Genomic DNA, 17,618 nt, shown 5'->3' with positions numbered 1-17,618 from the left:
ATGCTTCTATATGCTTATAATCACTTGTCTACACTATCAGTATTTGAGTACCGTGGATGGGACTGCTCGGAACTGCCCACCAAACTCAGCCTCCGAAAGGCACCTTTTACGTCACAACCCATGCGCCAGGTTGGAGCCACAATTTGCGCCACACCACCCAACGCTTTGTGCCCCTGGTTTTTTTTTTTTTGGGTTTTAAAAAAGTCTCAATTTTTTCATGCTCCCGTTACATATTCCAACAACTCACGATTTCCCAAAGCATAGGTACTAAAACTAAACGCATGTCTTCGTCCTCTCCCCTTAACCCAACCACTATAGCTATGTCTTTCTATGTTCGCTCGAGTACAGCACGATATCTTACTCGGCCCTGCCGAAGCTTTTCCATAGCTGCTGTGACTCCTTCCCCATTCAGAGGGAACAGCTCTATGGTAGGTCGGATGCTGTGAAGAGCCGCGAATGCCAACATCTCCCGGTGCATTTGGTATGGCGCCGGTAGACTGCCTTGGATTTGGATGGCATTCATAACCAAGTCCATGTAGGGGAGCTTCAGCTCGCTGGGGTCAACCGTCATTGCACTGATGGTACCGCCCCGTCGAATCCACGGTATAACGTTCGCCCAATCCGGCTGCTTAGCCGCTGTAACAAGCAAACATTGGACAGTTCCCTCGGTCCTCATTTTAGCCAGGCTGTTAATATCATAAAATTCGTGCGCTCCGTAAGATAATGCCTCATTCCGCTTGTCAGGAGAATTCGAAAACACGACAACATTGCAGCCCATCTTTGCAGCAAACTGAATCGCTAGGTGGCCCAGACCTCCTATACCAAGGATTCCCACCCGGTCAGTCGAACGAACGCTTGCGCGCTGGATAGCCGAGTAGACCGCAGCTCCAGCACACATGAGGGGCGCCGCGTGCGCTGACTCGATTGTTTCAGGGATCTGAAATAAAGATTGCTCATTCCAGATCGCATGAGAAGCGAACGAGCCTTGATCCAAATTAGTAAAACCATACAGCTGCCTTTCATCGCAATAGAGGTTCTGTCCACTGCAACATGCCCAGCATATGCCACAGCTGCCGTGACAATAACCCCACCCGATTCGGTCCCCACTAGATGAGCAACGGTTAATGCTAAGTTACGCTTTGAGCAGCATATTCTCAAAACTTACCTCCGTATGCTCTTCACCTCTGGTCCAATATTAATTGCAATTCCGATCCCCTCATGACCAAGCACCATGTCCTGTGACTTATAATGCTCGTCAGTCCCACAGACACCTGAATGTGTAATCTGCACGAGCACTTCCTTGCCCAAGAGCGGACGATTTTCCCTTCTCGACTCTCGAACATGTCCTGAAGGAGAGCCTTTGTAAACAATGATGTCGATTGATGCCATTTCGAAAGATTTTGACGGGCTATGTTGAGCATGACGGTACAATAGATCATGGTAAGCCCTAAACGCGAGATATGGGGTTTTTATAGACCGCGCTCGCCTGGGAGGCATAGTGCGTCGCTCGTATCATCTCTCGTCGCGGTTACGTCATGCCTGGACGGAAGGGGAATTCCGCCCCCTCATTCCAGTCGCGAGTGAGTGTTGCTTTAAAATTGTTCACTCACCGTTCCATGTTAGGCCACCCTTGTGAGTCAGTTGTGTCGGTATTTACTGGGGTACCTAATGCGTTGCTATTGAATTGGCCAATAAGCTTCTTAGCGTCTGACGCAACCTCGCTCCTTCGGCTGACCAGCCGGCCGTATTCTCCAAGCACCGACTCAGACACCCCGTCATTGCTCTCAATGTGACCAACCATTGCGTTTGATTTAGAGTTGCTGCGAAAATAGGCGAAAATAATCAAGTCGAGGAATGTAACATTGGAACCGGGTCAGAAATTTCCACGATACAATGATTATTTTCGTCCCTCTACAAATATACGCAGCTGTTCGCTCTTTGCTCATTTTTTCTAATACAATTGGATTATCACACACATCTACATTACAACTTTACCCACTGCTCAAAATGCCTACTCAGGAAGAAATTAAGAACTTGGAGGTCATCTCCAAGTACTTCGCCGAATTTTGGGGCAAGGCCAACCCTAACATCGTTGATGAGCTCTGCGCCAACGATTTTGTCATCAACTATCCTATGCACGGCCCCCGATATGGAAGAGAGGCTGCTAAGAAAATGCTGTCGGAGTTTAAGGAAGTAAGTCAATTAACGCATAGTGTTCCAATGGCGACTAACATATAGCTTTGCGATTAGGCCTTTCCGGATATTTCTTTTCATGCGTATCAACACCCACTGATCGCCAGCGGGCCCTACGTGGTTGGTCGGTGGATTGGCGGAGGCACTCATACGGGCGTTGCATTTGATGATCTTGCGGTGGGAGCTCTGGATAAGCCCAACACTGGAAAGAAGATGTATTTCTCTGGCACAACTATTTTCACGCTTCGAGATGGCAAGATTGTAGATGAGACTGGTGAGGAAGGCGCCTTGACTGCGCTTCAAAACCTGGGCCTTGTTTCTCAGCCTAACCCTGGCAAGGAGGTAAAATATCTTCATGAACACTAGGAGAACGGTAACAATTACTGCCATCCAATGCAGCAATACTCGTCAATAACATAAATTGGGTTGCCAATTGGAAATATGAAATTTTAATGAACGCCATCTAAATGAAATAATATGATAAGTGCAGCTGCTTCTGAAGGATAAATGCGAAATGAACTGCACGAATAAGCATAAAGAATTCGCCTTGTGATAATACGTATATTTGTGTTAAATGATGCATGTATACCTGCATTTATTATTAAAAATATATACACTGGCTTGAAAGTTGGGAAGTAAAAGGCATAAAACTGGTCATACGCAGACGCCACCAGCCATAGGCCTCGCCTATAAAGCCTAGTGCCAGGCACCCACGCCCACATTCTATCCTTTCCTCCTGTCCCTTTTAAACAAACACCTACAAGGACGCCTTCACAAGGCAAGTGCCTTGCTTCTCAGGCTTGTTCCGAAAGGCGTTGGCCCCGCCATTGTTGTTCATTTTGCGGTACCTATTCTTTGATGGAAGCGCGCCGGCCAATTGGATAGCGAGCCATACAGTCGGGTCGTTTTGAGCACAACAGCTCAACCACTGGCGTAGTGGAAACAGTAGCCGAAATTTGCGGCGCCAGTCTTACCGTCGATGCGGCCGGCACTGGGCCTGCGCCTCTCGTCCATCGCGATCAGCGAGGGTGTCGGACAGGGGCAATTTGCACAATCACCAATCACGGAAAACCCATGCTGCATCACACCATTCCAAAAGAAGGCGTAGGTGGTGGGTCCTACTCCCAGCGAAAGGACGTAGCTTGGTGAGAGAACATACTATTCCAAAAGAAGGCGAACGTGGTGGATCATACTTACAGTGGCTGAGGACTATTGAGCCCGACAAGGTCCAGATCCATGACAGGTCGGAAAGCTGGGTGGATGGAGGGGTGTGAGCTATGTATTTCAAAGTTTCCAACCCTCCTCCTCGCATGAATTGTCTCTGCTCTCCTCAGCTCGCTGTCGGAGACGGCTGTGTCCCCGGTTGACTGGCAGATGCTTACTTATATCACTGATGCCCACGCCGGCATCAGCATGCCTCGCCGGTTCGCAAGTGATTCGCCTACCCCGACATGGTATTTCACCGTGGATCCTATGACACAACTGGAATCCCGAAGCCACCGCCGAAACCCAAGCCCCAATGAAGACGTCCTTGATCATTGCTCTTGCGATCATGTGCCCCGTGGCAGTTGCGCTCATTCCGGTGAGCTTTTTTTTCTGGCGTCGACGCCATTCTTCTCAGTCTGATGACACAGATGAAGAGCAAGGTAGATGAAATGTGCATTACAGAAGATCCAAGTTAACCATGGCAGGGGGCACGAGCTCAGAGACCATCGTTCTCTCAGATGCGAACCGCGAACCTCCTGGCCCTATTTCTGTCGCAATTATTGGTTCTCCGATTGATGCCGAAAATTGGCTGGAGACCAATAAAGCCCAACTCACTCCCGACTTCCATTTCGACCACATCGACGAGTCCGACATCGCTTCCGACTCGGATTTCAAAACACTCAACCAGTCGGGGATTCTGGCTTACGTCGTGTTTCCAAGTTTGAGTCGCGGATGCATCAAGAACTTGAGCGTCTCGTCAAAGCTCAAGCTCGTGGTTGGGGGGATTCCCTCCGAGTGGAAGTGCCACTTGAGTTTCACGGATGATTGGATGGAGGAGACGAAGGGAGTGATTTCACAAGCCTCCATCAAACGGCTGCAATTACGACAGAAGAACGCTCATGAATAATGTACTCCAGGAAGGGTGTCAGTACCTTGCCTTATATTACGTCCAGCACCATTCAAATGATCAAGTCAGGATTGATTTGTGGGAAATGAACACGTGGGAGTGTCCAGTACTTTTGACAGCGCGGCCTTAGCCTCGACCCAGAGACGGGCTTATTTCCCCGAGCCCCTTGCTTGAGGTGTTCACGGCCCGAACTAATGCGCAGTCCAGCTCTGTCTCTCTCCCCCTAGCCGTCTTGCATGCGAGGGAGATGGGATGAATCCATCTGCAGGGCTGTAGGGTGTGCAGGTAGCTAGTATGTCTGACCCAGCCTTCACTCTTAGTCTCTTATCACAACCCTCGACCCACCCACTCCCACCCCCCTCCTTCACGACCCCTTGCGTTGCACGAGAGAAGCGGCTTGGCTGTTCCAGATAACCCATGCGAATCCCACTCATGCTCTCGGTGCATGGCCAGCTAATCACCCCAACAATTACTAGCTGAAACATGAACAGCCTGGGCTTCCCTCCCAACCCCCAAAAACTGCACCTACAATGACAAACCCCACTGAAAGGCTCGCGCTGCCAGGAACAACCACACAATTGGGAAAAAGAAAATCAGACGACAACCTTGCCAACCACCGTCAGGGTTCAAGTCTTGGGTTTGAATCGGATCACTCCATACTCGAGGTGAAACACAATTTCCGGCGAACAAAGAGGCAGGACGTCCCTGCTCACTGGGTGAGATCGGAAGTGGCAACGGGCCTTTGCTGCAAGTGTCAGAGGCGGACAGTCGTCGCAGGGCACCTGTTATGCGCGTCATGCGAGCATCGCAAGGAGTTTTGTTTAGACTGTCTGGGTGGGAAGAATGTACAAGACTGGGATCAATGATAGGCAGAATGAAGATGGTGCTCCAACAAGATACATGCGAAAAGCAACACCATCATCACAATACAGATCTGCACTAATGCAATTGCACCAAATTCCACTCCGGACAAGTCCCAACCGTTATCCATGTTCATTGATCGAGAGTCTAGCTCATTGACTGGGAGTAAGGGGATTGTTTCAGCTGTGGAGAGTCTGAAAAGACTGCTTGGAGGGGGAGCGCGGCTTCTGGAGAGCTTAACGGCCGCATGGATATCGAGTGCGGGATTCTGTTTGCCATTACCCTTCGGTTTTATTAGTGCTCGAAGAATGACAAGCTTGGGGGAGTGTAAGCAACCTTTTCCATTTCGCGTTGGCTCATCTCGGATCGAGGTTTGAATCCAGCAGCGGATGGAATCATGTCCAACCTCAAAACGAAACAGCTTTGAGAAGAAAGAGAGAATCGACCACCAGCGGGGTGTGGTCAGTATATGTGACAGGCGCTCCAAGCACCACGAGGGCGGTGCCCCAAAGCCTGCTCAGCAGCCAACCGAACGGAACCACATCATCACCTCCTCACCTGCTCTAGGGAGTGCACACCCAAGTCAAAAAAGGCAAGAGGCTTAAACACTGTGGCGGCGGTAGCGGCCCAAGTAGGAGTGACGGCTGAGGGGGGACAACGCTAAATAGACGCGCTGGACGGCTACACCTGCACGAGGCGAGCCTTTACCCTCCCTTGTGCGGCGCATAAACGCCGACCCGTATCACCTCTAGTATGTACAGACATTGCTGTGGTCATTGTGTACCATGTGTACGATTTGACTGCCCCATGCCACCGTCACTGCGACAGCAGCCAGCAACATATCTACCACATCCATGGACCATTACCACAAGTCTTGGTGCCGATTTTAAACAGGAAGAGGACAATCAGCGACTGGAAATTCTCGTCTTAAGCAGTAAAATCTAGCTAGTATGCGAAACAGCTCAATCCTAGTGCTCTTCCTACAGCTTGGCCAACAAAGCGTCCCTTCCTCGCCGTCTCGCCTTGCCTCCACACATGTTGAAAAAGACATGCTCAATGCCACCATTTGTCAGCTTCAACAGCAAGCACATGACCAGGAGAAATCGCGACTTGTCGGCGCTGAGGAATCCTGCCGGTATTCCAAAGGCCACGCCGTCCGATGCACAGAACCCGGACACCGACTGGCAGCACACCACCACGGGCACGTTGCCGGGGTTCATCGTGTTCAGTGCTTCCTGCGGCCAGTAACCGGAGCCCATGGCATCGAGAACCACTCCCTCGTTTCCGGCATCGATTGCGGCGTTGAATATCTGGGAAGAGATCCCTAAGTGGGCGGTGACTACCGGGACGTAGGGGAGCTTGTGGCTGTGAGTCAGGTCGATTTCGCGAACGTCTATGTACTGATGACCCAGAGGCCGGGAGGCGGGGAACGTAAACACGGGCCTGGTGTTCACAAATCTTCCCAAAGGGCCCGCGTTTGTTGCTTCGAATGCGTTGATCCTGTTGCAGTCCGTCTTCTCCGTAAACCGGGCGGGTAGAATCAGCTCTCCGCACACGACCATGGCCCCGCGATTCCTCGCTTCATCGTCGCAGAGCAATTCGAGGAGGGAAAGGAAGTTCCCAGGGCCGTCCGCACTGATGGCTGTGAGCGGACGCACCGCTCCCATCACGCCGATTGCTTTGTTGCTGTTGCTCGTGGCATCAAGCGCGTATGCTACCACCGGCAGTCCGTCTGTGCCGTTGATAACGCCCACAGCTTTGACATCGGGCTTTCCCAGCTCAGACTGAGTCAATTGGCACAGCTTGAGGACCTCGGCGTCGGTGAGGTTGATGCTGTCTTTCGAGAGGAATGGGATTTTGACGATGTCGGCGACTTCATGGACACCTGGTGAGGCTTCGAGGAGATGGTCGATCCCATAAGTACCACTGGTGTAGTTGGTCATCTCGCGTGAAGAAGGGGCATGGCCGAGCGCTGTTCCTCCAGTTGTAATGAGCACAACTCTTGGTTTGGTCTTGGGTGCATTCATTGTATGGAAGCGTATTGAGTGCTGCCGGCTCCTAATGTGAGAGGATGCCCTTCCCTTCCTCCGAGGGGGCACCGTATCTTTACGTGTTGGGATCCTGGTGAGAAAACGCCTCGCTGTTTCGCCCGTAGACCTATCGGATCCTCCACGAGGTTACTTGCATATCACACCCCTCCCGCGTCCAACCAACAAACCTCCCATTGCAAGACCCACTCTTCATCTATTGGTATGCATCCTGCAGTCATCCGAGAGAGAGCGTTCCATCGTGAGAGGGCGGGGGTGTGCTCCCCTGGGCGTGATAAATTGCGTCCTGAAGGAATGTCGGCTGAGGGGAAACTCTTCCTTTTAAAAACGTCAGCCAGAGCCCACCAGGCAGTCGGGAGACATCGTCAAAGTCCTCTCCAGCTGTCATCAATACTCGCCGCTCCGAGTCCCCGGTCACTGTCAGACGAGCAACGGCTTGCCTATCATGGACTACTTCTTCGACCCCAGCTCACTCCACCCCCGCAGCCATTCAGCGGGGACCTGGGGCATCGAGCAGGCATTCGTCTGTCGCTGTGGAGAAAAGTTCGACGACGGGTCTGAATTCACGTAAGATACTCACAGGCTATGCAATGTTAAGGCAATAACACCATCAGGGCACATGAAGAAGGACACAATGTCTACACTTGCCTTTCTCCAGGCTGTATGTGCTATTATCAGAACGAGGAGCAACTCGCTCAGCATATCCTCACCCATTTCAATGAGCCCCTACCTTCCCTTGATAGCGGTTTCCCAGATCCAAACCAGTTCCTTTTTTCTCCATACAATTTCAATTATCACATACCAGCAGTATATGCATCTGCCTCACCCGACGATTTTCAATACCGCCTTCCGGTCTTTGCTTGCCAGTTTGAAGGTTGTGAAAGATTTTATGCAACTGCGGAGGATCTCCAAAGCCATACCGACGAGCATACAACGACAGTAAAATGTCTTGAGGACGGTTGCATTTGGCCAGGTGCTCCCGTTGATGAGAGGAGCCGTCTGTGTCGTCACATGTCCAGTAAACATGGCATACATTTACTCCCGCTCCGAGAAATCTTTTTATGCCGACTGACTGGATGTGAGCGACAAGTCTTTCTGAACAGATGGAATCTCAACCGGCACAAGGACGTGCATAGACGCGCGATGGGTGGCGCTGGAATAAGGGCAGAGCCAGAGCCTCAAGCCGATTTCGATTTCCTAGCAGGATTATTCTAATTTCTGTCTGTTCCCTCGGTGGCGGTCAATCTTTTGATAGGATCCTCCTGCAACGACTCTTGTAGTATAGATTGATACTTTTCTGGTGGCAAGGCAATGCAGGAATGGATTTTATTCGTAATACAGTCTCTTTAGTTGCTTACAGATAGACGAGAGCATTACCTCTAAGTATGTTATATTATATCCTAAGCTGTGAATAACTTGACTGTAGTAATTCCCCAGGACTATATTTTAATAGTATTAATATAATTTAACTTAGACTGCTAAAATTTAGGGGTTATATAGATATCTAAGCCTATATTAGTCTATATTTAGTAGGAGATATTATTCTTATTAATATTAAAGTTAGTAATTTTAACTATCATTAGCTTATAGCTATCTATTTTAATAATAATATTTTTAGATTTTAGATTATAGTAAGTAAAATCTTTTTTATAAATATATACTAATCTGTTACTAATATAAGTCAAGAGCTGGTAAATATTCTGAAAATATCTTAATGTACTTATTTTAGCAAAGCTCTGCAGTCTTATCTTTAATATTTATATAAGAGATGTTTCTTAATAGGTTTGTTACTCTCGGATGTTATATAACGGGGGTTACGTCGATAACCAAGTAACTTCAACTTATACTAGACTTATTATCTTGAGCGACTTGAAGATCACAAAGGTCGGTATTACCTGAAGAGCCGAGACAACAGCTCAGATAAGGATCAAATACCCTGCAGCTAGTTCAGATGGCTTCTGTAGGTACTGGGCAGTGCAACCTGAGTGCTCTCGTCCTTATCTTGAAGAATGGTGAATTGCGAATATGGAGGCGACGGCTACAGGGTGGCTGGCTCTGAGATTCGGGATCTACATCTCCATCTGTAACAGTGGGTTTCCGAGGATTGACTAAGCCGCTAGTAAAGGCTTTGCAACTCGCTCTCTTATAATGGGAAACTGGGGGAGACCCTGAATATCTTGCTCCTTCATAAAGCCAAGCTGTATATTTTTAATAGCTATTATCTTATAATATAGTTTATTACTAAACTGGTTTACTACTGGATAGTATTCCATCTGTAGTAACTGGAGCCAGCTTGACAGCTATAGCTACAAACTGCTAGCTCATTATGCAGTAGTCGACAGTAGCTTATCGGTGCCCCGGTGACGTTTTGCTTTCGTTACTCTCGCTGAGGGGCTGTCGAGCACTCTGCCGTTGCTCTGTACTGCAACCCTATCGTTGCGCTTCTTTGGCCACTTGGCGAGTCTGCCCGAACGTTGCTGTGGTTGGGGCTAGATCTGACACACCGGCCCTTGTCAAGAAGTCATCCCGCAACAGCTCAGTCCATTTTTGCTTGTAAAATTCGGCTTCGATCGTCTAGTACGCAGGGTCGGTGATTGTCGCTCGAAGCTGGCCGACTTGGGCCGTCCGAATTAGCCGTATTCTATTCGGCATAGGTAGTCGTAGGATTGAACGCAAAGGTCGTCGGAAAAGGTCGGTTCTGGTGTCGTTTCTTGTTGTTAGCGAACTGCTGCTTCCAACTTGGCCTGTGACTCTGCGGCCGAGGGTGGCAGCACTGGGAATTCGGTAGGTGTCGACATGGGATGGGCTCGTACGACCACCACGTCGATGGAGGCAGGGTATTGCAAATGAAGCGTGGGCAGAGGATACGCCTCCCGTGGTTTCGGCGACAACGGATGGACTTGCGATGCCATGACAAGCCCAATATCCCATGACAACTTCCTTCATGCGCCCGTCACGTGTTACCAAGACGAACTTGCCGTGGTTTACCCGGTGGGATGAATTGCTTCGTGGATGCAATGCGACCGGAGGATGCGACCGACAACAGCCGACATGGCTGATGACGGCGCCGACAGCGGCTTCTTCCCCTTTCCGGGTCATTAGATCAACCATACTATTTCAGAATGTCAACGCGCTTTTGTACCTGTTGAAGCTGGGTTTCGTCCCTCCCATCTCTGATCTCTCCCCCATCTCTCCCGTCTCTCCCGTGTCCCCCGTCCCCCGTCCTCCGTGTCCCGGCTCCGTGTCCCGGCTCGGCGTCTCCTTCGTCTCCTTCGTCTCCTCTGACAACAACTTGGGATCCTAGAGTACACTCCCCGTAGTCAAGAGCCACATCGTCGGCCAGAAGGATCAATATAAACATGTTCGCTGGGATCGAGTGGACCTTGCAGTTGTGTTGAAGGTTCCCGGTGCTCCTACCTAGACAATCCTCACACCTACCTCGTTGGAACCTTCCCTGAAACCCAGCGTCGACAGATACAAAAGCACGGCTCCTCCCTCTAACCTCAGCCCGAATTCCCCAGAACCTCTCAAACATCCCTCATCACCCAGCACTCGTCGTTTTGCATCACCAGCATCACCAGCATCACCAGCAACACCAGCATCACCAGCAACACCAGCATCACCAGCACACCACCATCGCGCGCACCATTTGTGCATCAAGCGTCTCCCTCGTCTCCCCCGTCTCCTCCATCTCCATCACTCCCGTTCCTCCCGTTCCTCCCGTCTCATCCATCTCCTCCGTCTCCCTCTCTCCCTCATCTCTTCCGTCTCTCCCGTCTCCCGTCCCATGCATCTCCTCTGCCTCATGTCTCCCGTCTCTCCCATCTCCAGGTTCCCCCATCTATTTGCTCCGTGCCCCCAGTTACGTGAAAGTTCACGCCAAGAAGATGAAAACATGCTGACTTGATCCAGAAACTGTCTACCGTATTGGTGCACAACAAGTGATGCGTGGCGGACGAGTGATGCGTCTGCGTAACGACTGACTTATGATAGGCAAGTAGTACGGGAAACGGCAGAGGATGAGACGAAATCCAGCTTCGATGGTACAAAAGCCCACTCTTGTCCCGCCTCGTTCCGGAATTCCCCTTCTCACCGGGCATCACCGGCATCACCACAGTCGCTCATGAACTATCATTGAGAACAACAACAAAACCACTGTCGCTACTCAAGCACCATCATTAAGCATCAACAAAACTACCGTCCTTTAGCAACCACCATCATTCGCGACATCGACGCCATCACTGTCGTCAATCCTCCACCATGGAAAGCTGCTGGACTCGAATGTTCTCGTCTTCTTGGCGTGTGTTTCCTACCGACGAAATCCCGTCTCGACGAATGTGCTGGGATTCAGGAGAGCGATTGCAGCTTAATTGTTGGGGTCACGATGACTGGGGATTCCAACCTCGCCGATGGTATGATGCCTCTTTTTGTATTGTCTGTCTTTTATTCTAACAGAGGTTATAGTTGCGGGAGAGACAGGGCAGACGGGGGAGACGGGGCAGACGGGGGAGACGAGGGAGAGAGGGAGACGGAGGAGATGGATGAGACGGGAGACGGGAGGAACGGGAGTGATGGAGGAGATGGAGGAGACGGGAGAGACGGGAGAGACGTGGGACGAAGGACGCGGGACACGAGACACGAGGGAGACGGGACATGGGGGACACGGCGGGGGGGTGAGAGAAGGGAGTTTAGGATTGATCCATCACTTTCATGTCTAATCGTTCAATACATTCTCTTTCTCGCATTATGTGCCTTTCTTTCTAGTAAAGTGTAGAGTAACAGATGCCAGAGCTTCGAACCTCTACAAACCTCCTGATGAACTACTCCAGTCACTACTCCATATGAAAGTCCCGCACCGCCATTCCGACCCCTTCTCCTTCTCGCCAGAAGGCCCAAGAGGCCGCGGGCAGATGTAGAACGACCGCCCTGCGCTCCAAGTCAGCTCCCGTACCACGCGTCAAATCCAGCATCGTGGCGGTATGAGCCACAGACTTACCGCAGTTGACGCCAGGCTTCTTGGTGGTCAGGCTGATGCACGGTTCATGATGTTCGCACCGAGGCGCCACTCGCTTGCTTAGCAGCTTTGACCAAGATTCCTTTGCTTCGATTGGGTCGAACACTCTTTCGGATGTGTCGGCGAAAGGTTTTGCTGAAAGAGTCCCGGATGTCAAAGGCGGAGACTGTTGCTGCCTGAGCAGACCGTTGGAAGATCCGAGCGTGGTCTTCCTTGGTGGCGGAGGCGTTGTGTTTCCCGTGGCCTCCACGTGCGGGTTCTCGGGCTGGGGCGCTGAAGCTTTCGGCTTGAAGAAGCCTTGCAGCGTTCTTTGTCCCGCAGCTGCTTTGTTCTTGGCATCGACGGAATTCGAGGACGGCTTGCTCCTCTTCAAAGCCCCTCTCGGCGCCTTCTCAGCCGTGTCGGCGGGCCGTTTCGCAATCGGCCGAGGGACTGGTAGGTTTTCGGCCGTATCCGTGCTCGCATGCGGGGCTGCTTTCTTTGTGAACATGTCGCGAATGCTCTGTCGACGATCGAATTCTGGTATCAGCCTTGCGGACAGAGGAAGCAAGTCTTTGGGGCTCCAATCACGGAGGCGCTGATCCCCTTGGAACACGCCTGGCGGGTTCAAAAGCTCGAACAGAGCATGCTTCTTGTCCTTCGCTGTCGGTGTGTCTCCTAATGTTGCGAATACTGGGCAGTGATCAGATCCCATCAAGCCTTCTTGAATGTTAGCAGAAGTGAACCAATCCTTGATGCCGTCGCTGCACAAGACATAGTCGATCCGGCTGCCGTTGTTGGCGGGTCGTGTATTCCGTTTGGTGTCCCAGCACGTATTCATTCCTGCTCGCTCGGGGTGGAAACACCGGCACAGGTCCCACAGCACGGGGGTTTCTCTCCCCTCATCCCGTGGCCCTTCCACCGTTCCCTCAAAGATGAGTTGGTTGAACAGTCGACGGGCGGGCATGCTCATCCAATCCGCCGTACTTAGACCCTCTTTTTGCAGCATCTCGGTCACGTTGGTGGAGTCGATGTCAGAACGGATGATGTTCAAATCGCCTGTCAGGATCACTTGCTTGCCCTCGGCGACAAGATTTCTGATCCGTACGTCAAGCGCTTGGAGGAAACCGAGGCGGAACTCGTCGCGGGACTCATCACGGTTGGCCGGGCTGTAGACTCCAAAGAGGACGAAGGCTGGGAACTCTAGAATGACACACCGACCTTCAGAATCGAGAGTCGCTTCATCAATGGTGCCGTCCAGCTGTCCAGGGCGCGGATAGCCGCCGATCCGCTGTTCTTGGGGGAGGTCTCGAAACTTGGTCGTGGATTTTGGCGATGTCAGAACACCAGTCACTCCCTCCTCGGCTCGGATTGGCGCGCATGTCGCATTCCTCGTGTATATGGCAACACCGGAGTACCCTATTTGACCTTGTTAGGTGTGACAACAGACAGGGACGGAGGCTGTACCCTTTTTGTGTTTTGGCAGACTAAAGAACACATCCCAACCAGGCACCAGGACCATGTCATCTCGTAAATCCTTCCTCTGAATCTTGGTTTCTTGCATGATGAGGATATCTGCTTCGAGGATATCGAACATGGCCTGCGAAGGTCGGGTGAGCCTAGCTTTACCCCGGATCTGGAATGGCCTACCTCAAAGGACCGCTTTTCTCTCCATGGTTGGTATCCAAACGGGTTTCTAGGTCAATGAGCTTGGGGAATTCGAAATGATCCCAAAGAAGGGGAAAACGGACCTTATGCCGTTCACTATCATGGCTTGTCAGCGCGTGGTGTTGAAGAGAGCAACGAACATACCGTTCCAGGTGGTGATGCGAAACGCCATTCTGGAGGGAGCTTAACCGCAATCAAACGAAAGAAAAAAAGGGACAGCAGGTATCTCTTCATGGATTCATGGTGCTTGAAATGAGGAGAGCCACGCAAAATTCTAGCGTGAAATTGGAATCGCAGGCGGTATGCCGGTCGAGGAACTCGTCATTGACGAAGCTCGCGTGCCCCACCTCGCGATGCTCCAGTAGTGGTTTCACGCGAAGCCGCGGCGACCGCACGAGGTCACGTGCAATGCGGTCACAGGACTGAAATTTGGGTACCTGACAATTGAGGCACCAGTGATTGGCGGCGGTTCTAGCCGAGCTCGACCAAGAATGACCTGATCACTCAAACTTGTTGCATCCCTCAACCCGTCAACGAACAACGCTGCCCACGATGTCTGCCGTCCGACAGCTCGCCCGTACCGCCCCGCGCTTCGCTGCGCAGCTGCGCGCTCCCGCCCAGCGTCGTCTTGCCAGCACCGCCACCGAGAACGCCTTCGTCAAGGAGCGCCAGCACATCAAGGAGCACGCCGCCGGCACCTCTGGTGAGTGGAATGATGCCTCGGAGCCCAATTGGCGTCATTGGAGGGATTGCTAACCGTGTGAAGACCTCTGGCGAAAGATCTCCGTCTTGTATGTTACCACCTCGTCGTTGAGCGAATTTACGAACCGGGCTTCGATTTCGGGGATCCGGATGGTCCTGAAGGGCGACGTCGGGTGATGGCATTGATCGCGAAGATGCTAACAGATCTGAAGCGGAGTCGCTCCCTGCCTGCTCCTCGCCGGCGCCAACGCCTACTGGCTCTGGAACGAGCACTGGGACCACTGGAACCACATGCCTCCTCTGGAGGAGCGCACCGAGTACTCGTACCAGAACATCCGTTCCAAGAACTACCAGTGGGGCGACGGCGACAAGGTGAGTCGTAATCTCCCATTGACTTGATTCATGTTGCTAACAGTCTTCTAGACCCTTTTGTAAGTTCAGATGTCCAAGCTACGAACTCGACGGACAGGAACGCATGGCCTGCACCCGTCGATACCTCGAGATTGTGGACAATGCTAACCACTCACCACAGCTGGAACGAGAGCGTCAACTACCACAACCCCAACAAGGTTGCCTAAGCTCGGATCTTGTGACCAAGGTCATACGCTAGACATTGATGGACCACTCCTCCGGGAGGCACATTGTACATGTTTCCTAGACTCAAATTGACAGATTATCCCGATGGAATCTCCAGCCGTGATGTGTTGGCTTGATGCGCTTAGCCATGGAGAAGACTGGGATTGTGAAAGGTGGTACTACCCTAACACTTACCGTCTACTTGCTGTCTCCTTGCTACGCGGCCTTTGTGGTGTCACGGTGAATCTACTGGTGAATCTACTATATTGTGAAGTACTGTGCATCAAGCTCTAGTCAATTGCTTGTAGAATTGGCCAGGCCGCACCTGGGACGAGAATGCGACGGCGCTATTCTGAAGCTCTCCCAGAGATAACATCGTCGACACTGTGGCATCCCGCGTAGATCGCGTGACGGTGTTGACTGGGCAAGTACTCGCAAGGCACCGGGCATCCGGGAGGCCAAAACGCGCGGGCTGAAGTCAATCAACATTGACGAATTGGTCACAACCGCCAAACTTCCACCGGCTTCTGCGGAACTCTTTAAATTTATTTACGTAGAAGGGCCTACTCAGCACAAACAACAAGGACCTACAGGAGGGCTGGGATTCACCCCAAGACATCAGCCTTGAAGGCAGGCCAATACGACTCCTCGGACCATCGTTTCAGCTGCTGCAGAGATATGAGGAGCTTGTAGATGCCCTCTTCACTCCGTGTATTGCCAATCTGCAACGGCGGCTTAAAAGTTGTCGCCACACCATCTGCCCCCATCGTCGTGGCTATGAACTCCCAGTCATGCCCCTGGATTATAATTCCTGGTAGAAACTCAATCGACGGCAGCGACTTGTCGCCCCAACGTAGGCTGCGCCACTGGGATGAGTGCCATGTGGCGATTTGAACCAAGGCCGCATCGAATTGATCTCCGAAACGCTTGGTTTCGATTGAGACGGCTATGGGATGCTTTCGCAAGCGACCCCAGTCGGTATGGTTGATTGACTCGCCGGGTCGGATGCGGCGAACCGAATCTATAAGACGTTGGTCCTCCGCGTTTGGTCGAATTGCTAGGCAAAAATCTACCATCTTGCTCGGCGCATCCTTGGGTTTGTACTGCGCGATAAGTGCAGCGCTCAAACTGCACGGCATGAAGTTAGCAGCGGCTAGGGAAATTGGCCAGCCAACTACAGAAACACTCACCAGTATCGATAGTCTAGGACACCGCCGCCAATCGTAGCCGGAGTCGGGTCGCCTCGTAACGCCCAGTTGAGCAATGGCGCGTGCACCTCCATATTCCACGACGATTCTCCCTCCCCATCAATGTCGCAGCCGCTGGCTTGAAGAAGAATATGGCGAACCTGGTCGAGGGTAGGGTATCGGAAGGAGGAAGTCGTTTCTGCGGTATCGTCGAAGGCAAAGGGTGGAATGTCGACGTCGGCAAGCTTCAGGAAGGGAACATATCAGCAGGTGGTTCCAAGACGCGAAGACTGTCTGTGGGCACACACTTCTGCTTGAAGGTGTTTGGGAAGGATCCTCCATCCATCCTGCGTACGCTTGAGTTCTTGACGAAGCGCCAACAGCGATGGTGGCGCCTTGTCCGTCGCAAAGTTGGCCTGACGGAAGCCCGTCTGTTGAAGCTCGGCGTGTAAGAGTTGCTTGGTGGGAGACGAGTTGCGCGACACCTTGGAGGCCTTCGAAGATGATGCGTAGGAGTGCGTCGAGGCGACGCTGCCTTCGTCCACTGCACCCGCGAACCTCGATGGTCGGGGAGTCAAGTCAAGGGCCAAGCTTGGCGCATCCTGGGAATCTCTTGACAATAAAATGGGCGCATTGTCGACCTCGTAGCCAGAGATGGACAGGGAGGGTGTAGCCAAGTGTCGGTATTCGAGGACGTCGTGGTTGTCGCAGAGATTGGTGTCGAATCGCGGCCGCTTTCTGGATGGTTCGGGGACATTGGGATCGTTTTCGCACGGCGGGACAGCGGAGAGCCAGCGAAAGATTCCGGCGGCATTCATCACATGGCGGCTTGCTGTGGTCAGGAGATTAAAGACACCTGAGAAGCGTGGTAGGCGATGGCGATGATTGATATCTGAACAACCAAGGTAAGAATAAATGTGAGACCCAGCGTGAGGGGGGTTGGCCCGGTGATGTTATGTGGGGCGAATGTTGCTATGAAAGTTGCAGCTGGGTTAGGCTGTATTATATAGAACTTGGTAAAATTATATACTTGGTATAAATAGATATTGAAATTTATTGAAATTTAACTATAGCTAAAAAAAAAATATTAAGATATTGAGTCGGGGCTTTCCGGTCTTTGGGGATAAAGGTCATCTGATCGGATGCTTGCAGCCGCTAGGGCTAGGATTGGTGGGTTCCTTCAACAGGAAGTGCTGCCTTGGGTAGGACCGGTAGCCAGACCTACTGGGGCCATAAATTGGGAAGGTCTCGGACAGGACCTTCTGGACGGAACACAA

General features: G+C 51.7%; 9 protein-coding genes across 9 annotated transcripts; 4 read left to right on the top strand and 5 right to left on the bottom strand.

Annotated features, from left to right (window-relative positions):
* Nucleotides 1-192: 192 nt before the first annotated feature.
* Nucleotides 193-1,446, bottom strand: BGZ61DRAFT_406398 (alcohol dehydrogenase zinc-binding domain protein). Its single transcript, XM_046243155.1, has 2 exons — nt 1,166-1,446; nt 193-1,106 (listed from the first exon to the last, which is right to left on the bottom strand). The coding sequence occupies exons 1-2, from the start codon at nt 1,387-1,389 to the stop codon at nt 329-331; spliced, it is 1,002 nt and encodes a 333-aa protein (XP_046093492.1). The 5' UTR covers nt 1,390-1,446; the 3' UTR covers nt 193-328.
* Nucleotides 1,447-1,936: 490 nt separating this feature from the next.
* On the top strand, nt 1,937-2,655 carry BGZ61DRAFT_436053 (polyketide cyclase SnoaL-like domain-containing protein). The gene is made up of 2 exons (XM_046244012.1): nt 1,937-2,193; nt 2,251-2,655. Exons 1-2 carry the CDS (start codon nt 2,008-2,010, stop codon nt 2,557-2,559), a joined length of 495 nt encoding a protein of 164 aa, XP_046093491.1. The 5' UTR covers nt 1,937-2,007; the 3' UTR covers nt 2,560-2,655.
* An 824-nt stretch (nt 2,656-3,479) lies between these two features.
* BGZ61DRAFT_469179 (uncharacterized protein) lies at nt 3,480-4,768 on the top strand (the record flags this gene model as incomplete). Its single annotated transcript, XM_046247927.1, has 2 exons — nt 3,480-3,839; nt 3,885-4,768. Coding segments are annotated over exons 1-2 (545 nt in total), but the record flags the coding sequence as incomplete, so codon positions are not given.
* A 1,373-nt stretch (nt 4,769-6,141) lies between these two features.
* Nucleotides 6,142-7,221, bottom strand: BGZ61DRAFT_469174 (Asparaginase/glutaminase). Its single transcript, XM_046247926.1, has one exon. It carries the CDS (start codon nt 7,192-7,194, stop codon nt 6,148-6,150), a length of 1,047 nt encoding a protein of 348 aa, XP_046093489.1. The 5' UTR covers nt 7,195-7,221; the 3' UTR covers nt 6,142-6,147.
* A 328-nt stretch (nt 7,222-7,549) lies between these two features.
* Nucleotides 7,550-8,575, top strand: BGZ61DRAFT_469173 (uncharacterized protein). The gene is made up of 2 exons (XM_046247925.1): nt 7,550-7,782; nt 7,830-8,575. Exons 1-2 carry the CDS (start codon nt 7,661-7,663, stop codon nt 8,428-8,430), a joined length of 723 nt encoding a protein of 240 aa, XP_046093488.1. The 5' UTR covers nt 7,550-7,660; the 3' UTR covers nt 8,431-8,575.
* Nucleotides 8,576-9,397: 822 nt separating this feature from the next.
* On the bottom strand, nt 9,398-11,336 carry BGZ61DRAFT_524604 (uncharacterized protein). The gene is made up of 3 exons (XM_046252658.1): nt 10,654-11,336; nt 10,358-10,597; nt 9,398-10,188 (listed from the first exon to the last, which is right to left on the bottom strand). Exons 1-3 carry the CDS (start codon nt 10,870-10,872, stop codon nt 9,790-9,792), a joined length of 858 nt encoding a protein of 285 aa, XP_046093487.1. The 5' UTR covers nt 10,873-11,336; the 3' UTR covers nt 9,398-9,789.
* A 552-nt stretch (nt 11,337-11,888) lies between these two features.
* On the bottom strand, nt 11,889-14,206 carry BGZ61DRAFT_469167 (DNA lyase). The gene is made up of 6 exons (XM_046247924.1): nt 14,021-14,206; nt 13,960-13,972; nt 13,859-13,904; nt 13,676-13,808; nt 12,212-13,627; nt 11,889-12,141 (listed from the first exon to the last, which is right to left on the bottom strand). The coding sequence occupies exons 1-6, from the start codon at nt 14,046-14,048 to the stop codon at nt 12,017-12,019; spliced, it is 1,761 nt and encodes a 586-aa protein (XP_046093486.1). The 5' UTR covers nt 14,049-14,206; the 3' UTR covers nt 11,889-12,016.
* Nucleotides 14,207-14,428: 222 nt separating this feature from the next.
* BGZ61DRAFT_375514 (cytochrome c oxidase, subunit VIa) lies at nt 14,429-15,156 on the top strand (the record flags this gene model as incomplete). The annotated part of the gene is made up of 5 exons (XM_046242424.1): nt 14,429-14,579; nt 14,643-14,667; nt 14,791-14,950; nt 15,002-15,009; nt 15,111-15,156. The coding sequence occupies 5 exons, from the start codon at nt 14,429-14,431 to the stop codon at nt 15,154-15,156; spliced, it is 390 nt and encodes a 129-aa protein (XP_046093485.1).
* Nucleotides 15,157-15,759: 603 nt separating this feature from the next.
* On the bottom strand, nt 15,760-17,159 carry BGZ61DRAFT_500999 (uncharacterized protein; the record flags this gene model as incomplete). The annotated part of the gene is made up of 3 exons (XM_046251642.1): nt 15,760-16,282; nt 16,345-16,586; nt 16,650-17,159. The coding sequence occupies 3 exons, from the start codon at nt 17,157-17,159 to the stop codon at nt 15,760-15,762; spliced, it is 1,275 nt and encodes a 424-aa protein (XP_046093484.1).
* Between the last annotated feature and the right edge of the window lie 459 nt (nt 17,160-17,618).

This window comes from Ilyonectria robusta, assembly GCF_021365365.1.
Source record: "Ilyonectria robusta strain PMI_751 chromosome Unknown BGZ61scaffold_91, whole genome shotgun sequence".
Lineage (NCBI taxonomy): Eukaryota > Fungi > Ascomycota > Sordariomycetes > Hypocreales > Nectriaceae > Ilyonectria > Ilyonectria robusta.
The sequence above is the reverse complement of the archived record's forward strand: the minus strand, read 5'-3'. Positions and strand labels throughout refer to the sequence as shown.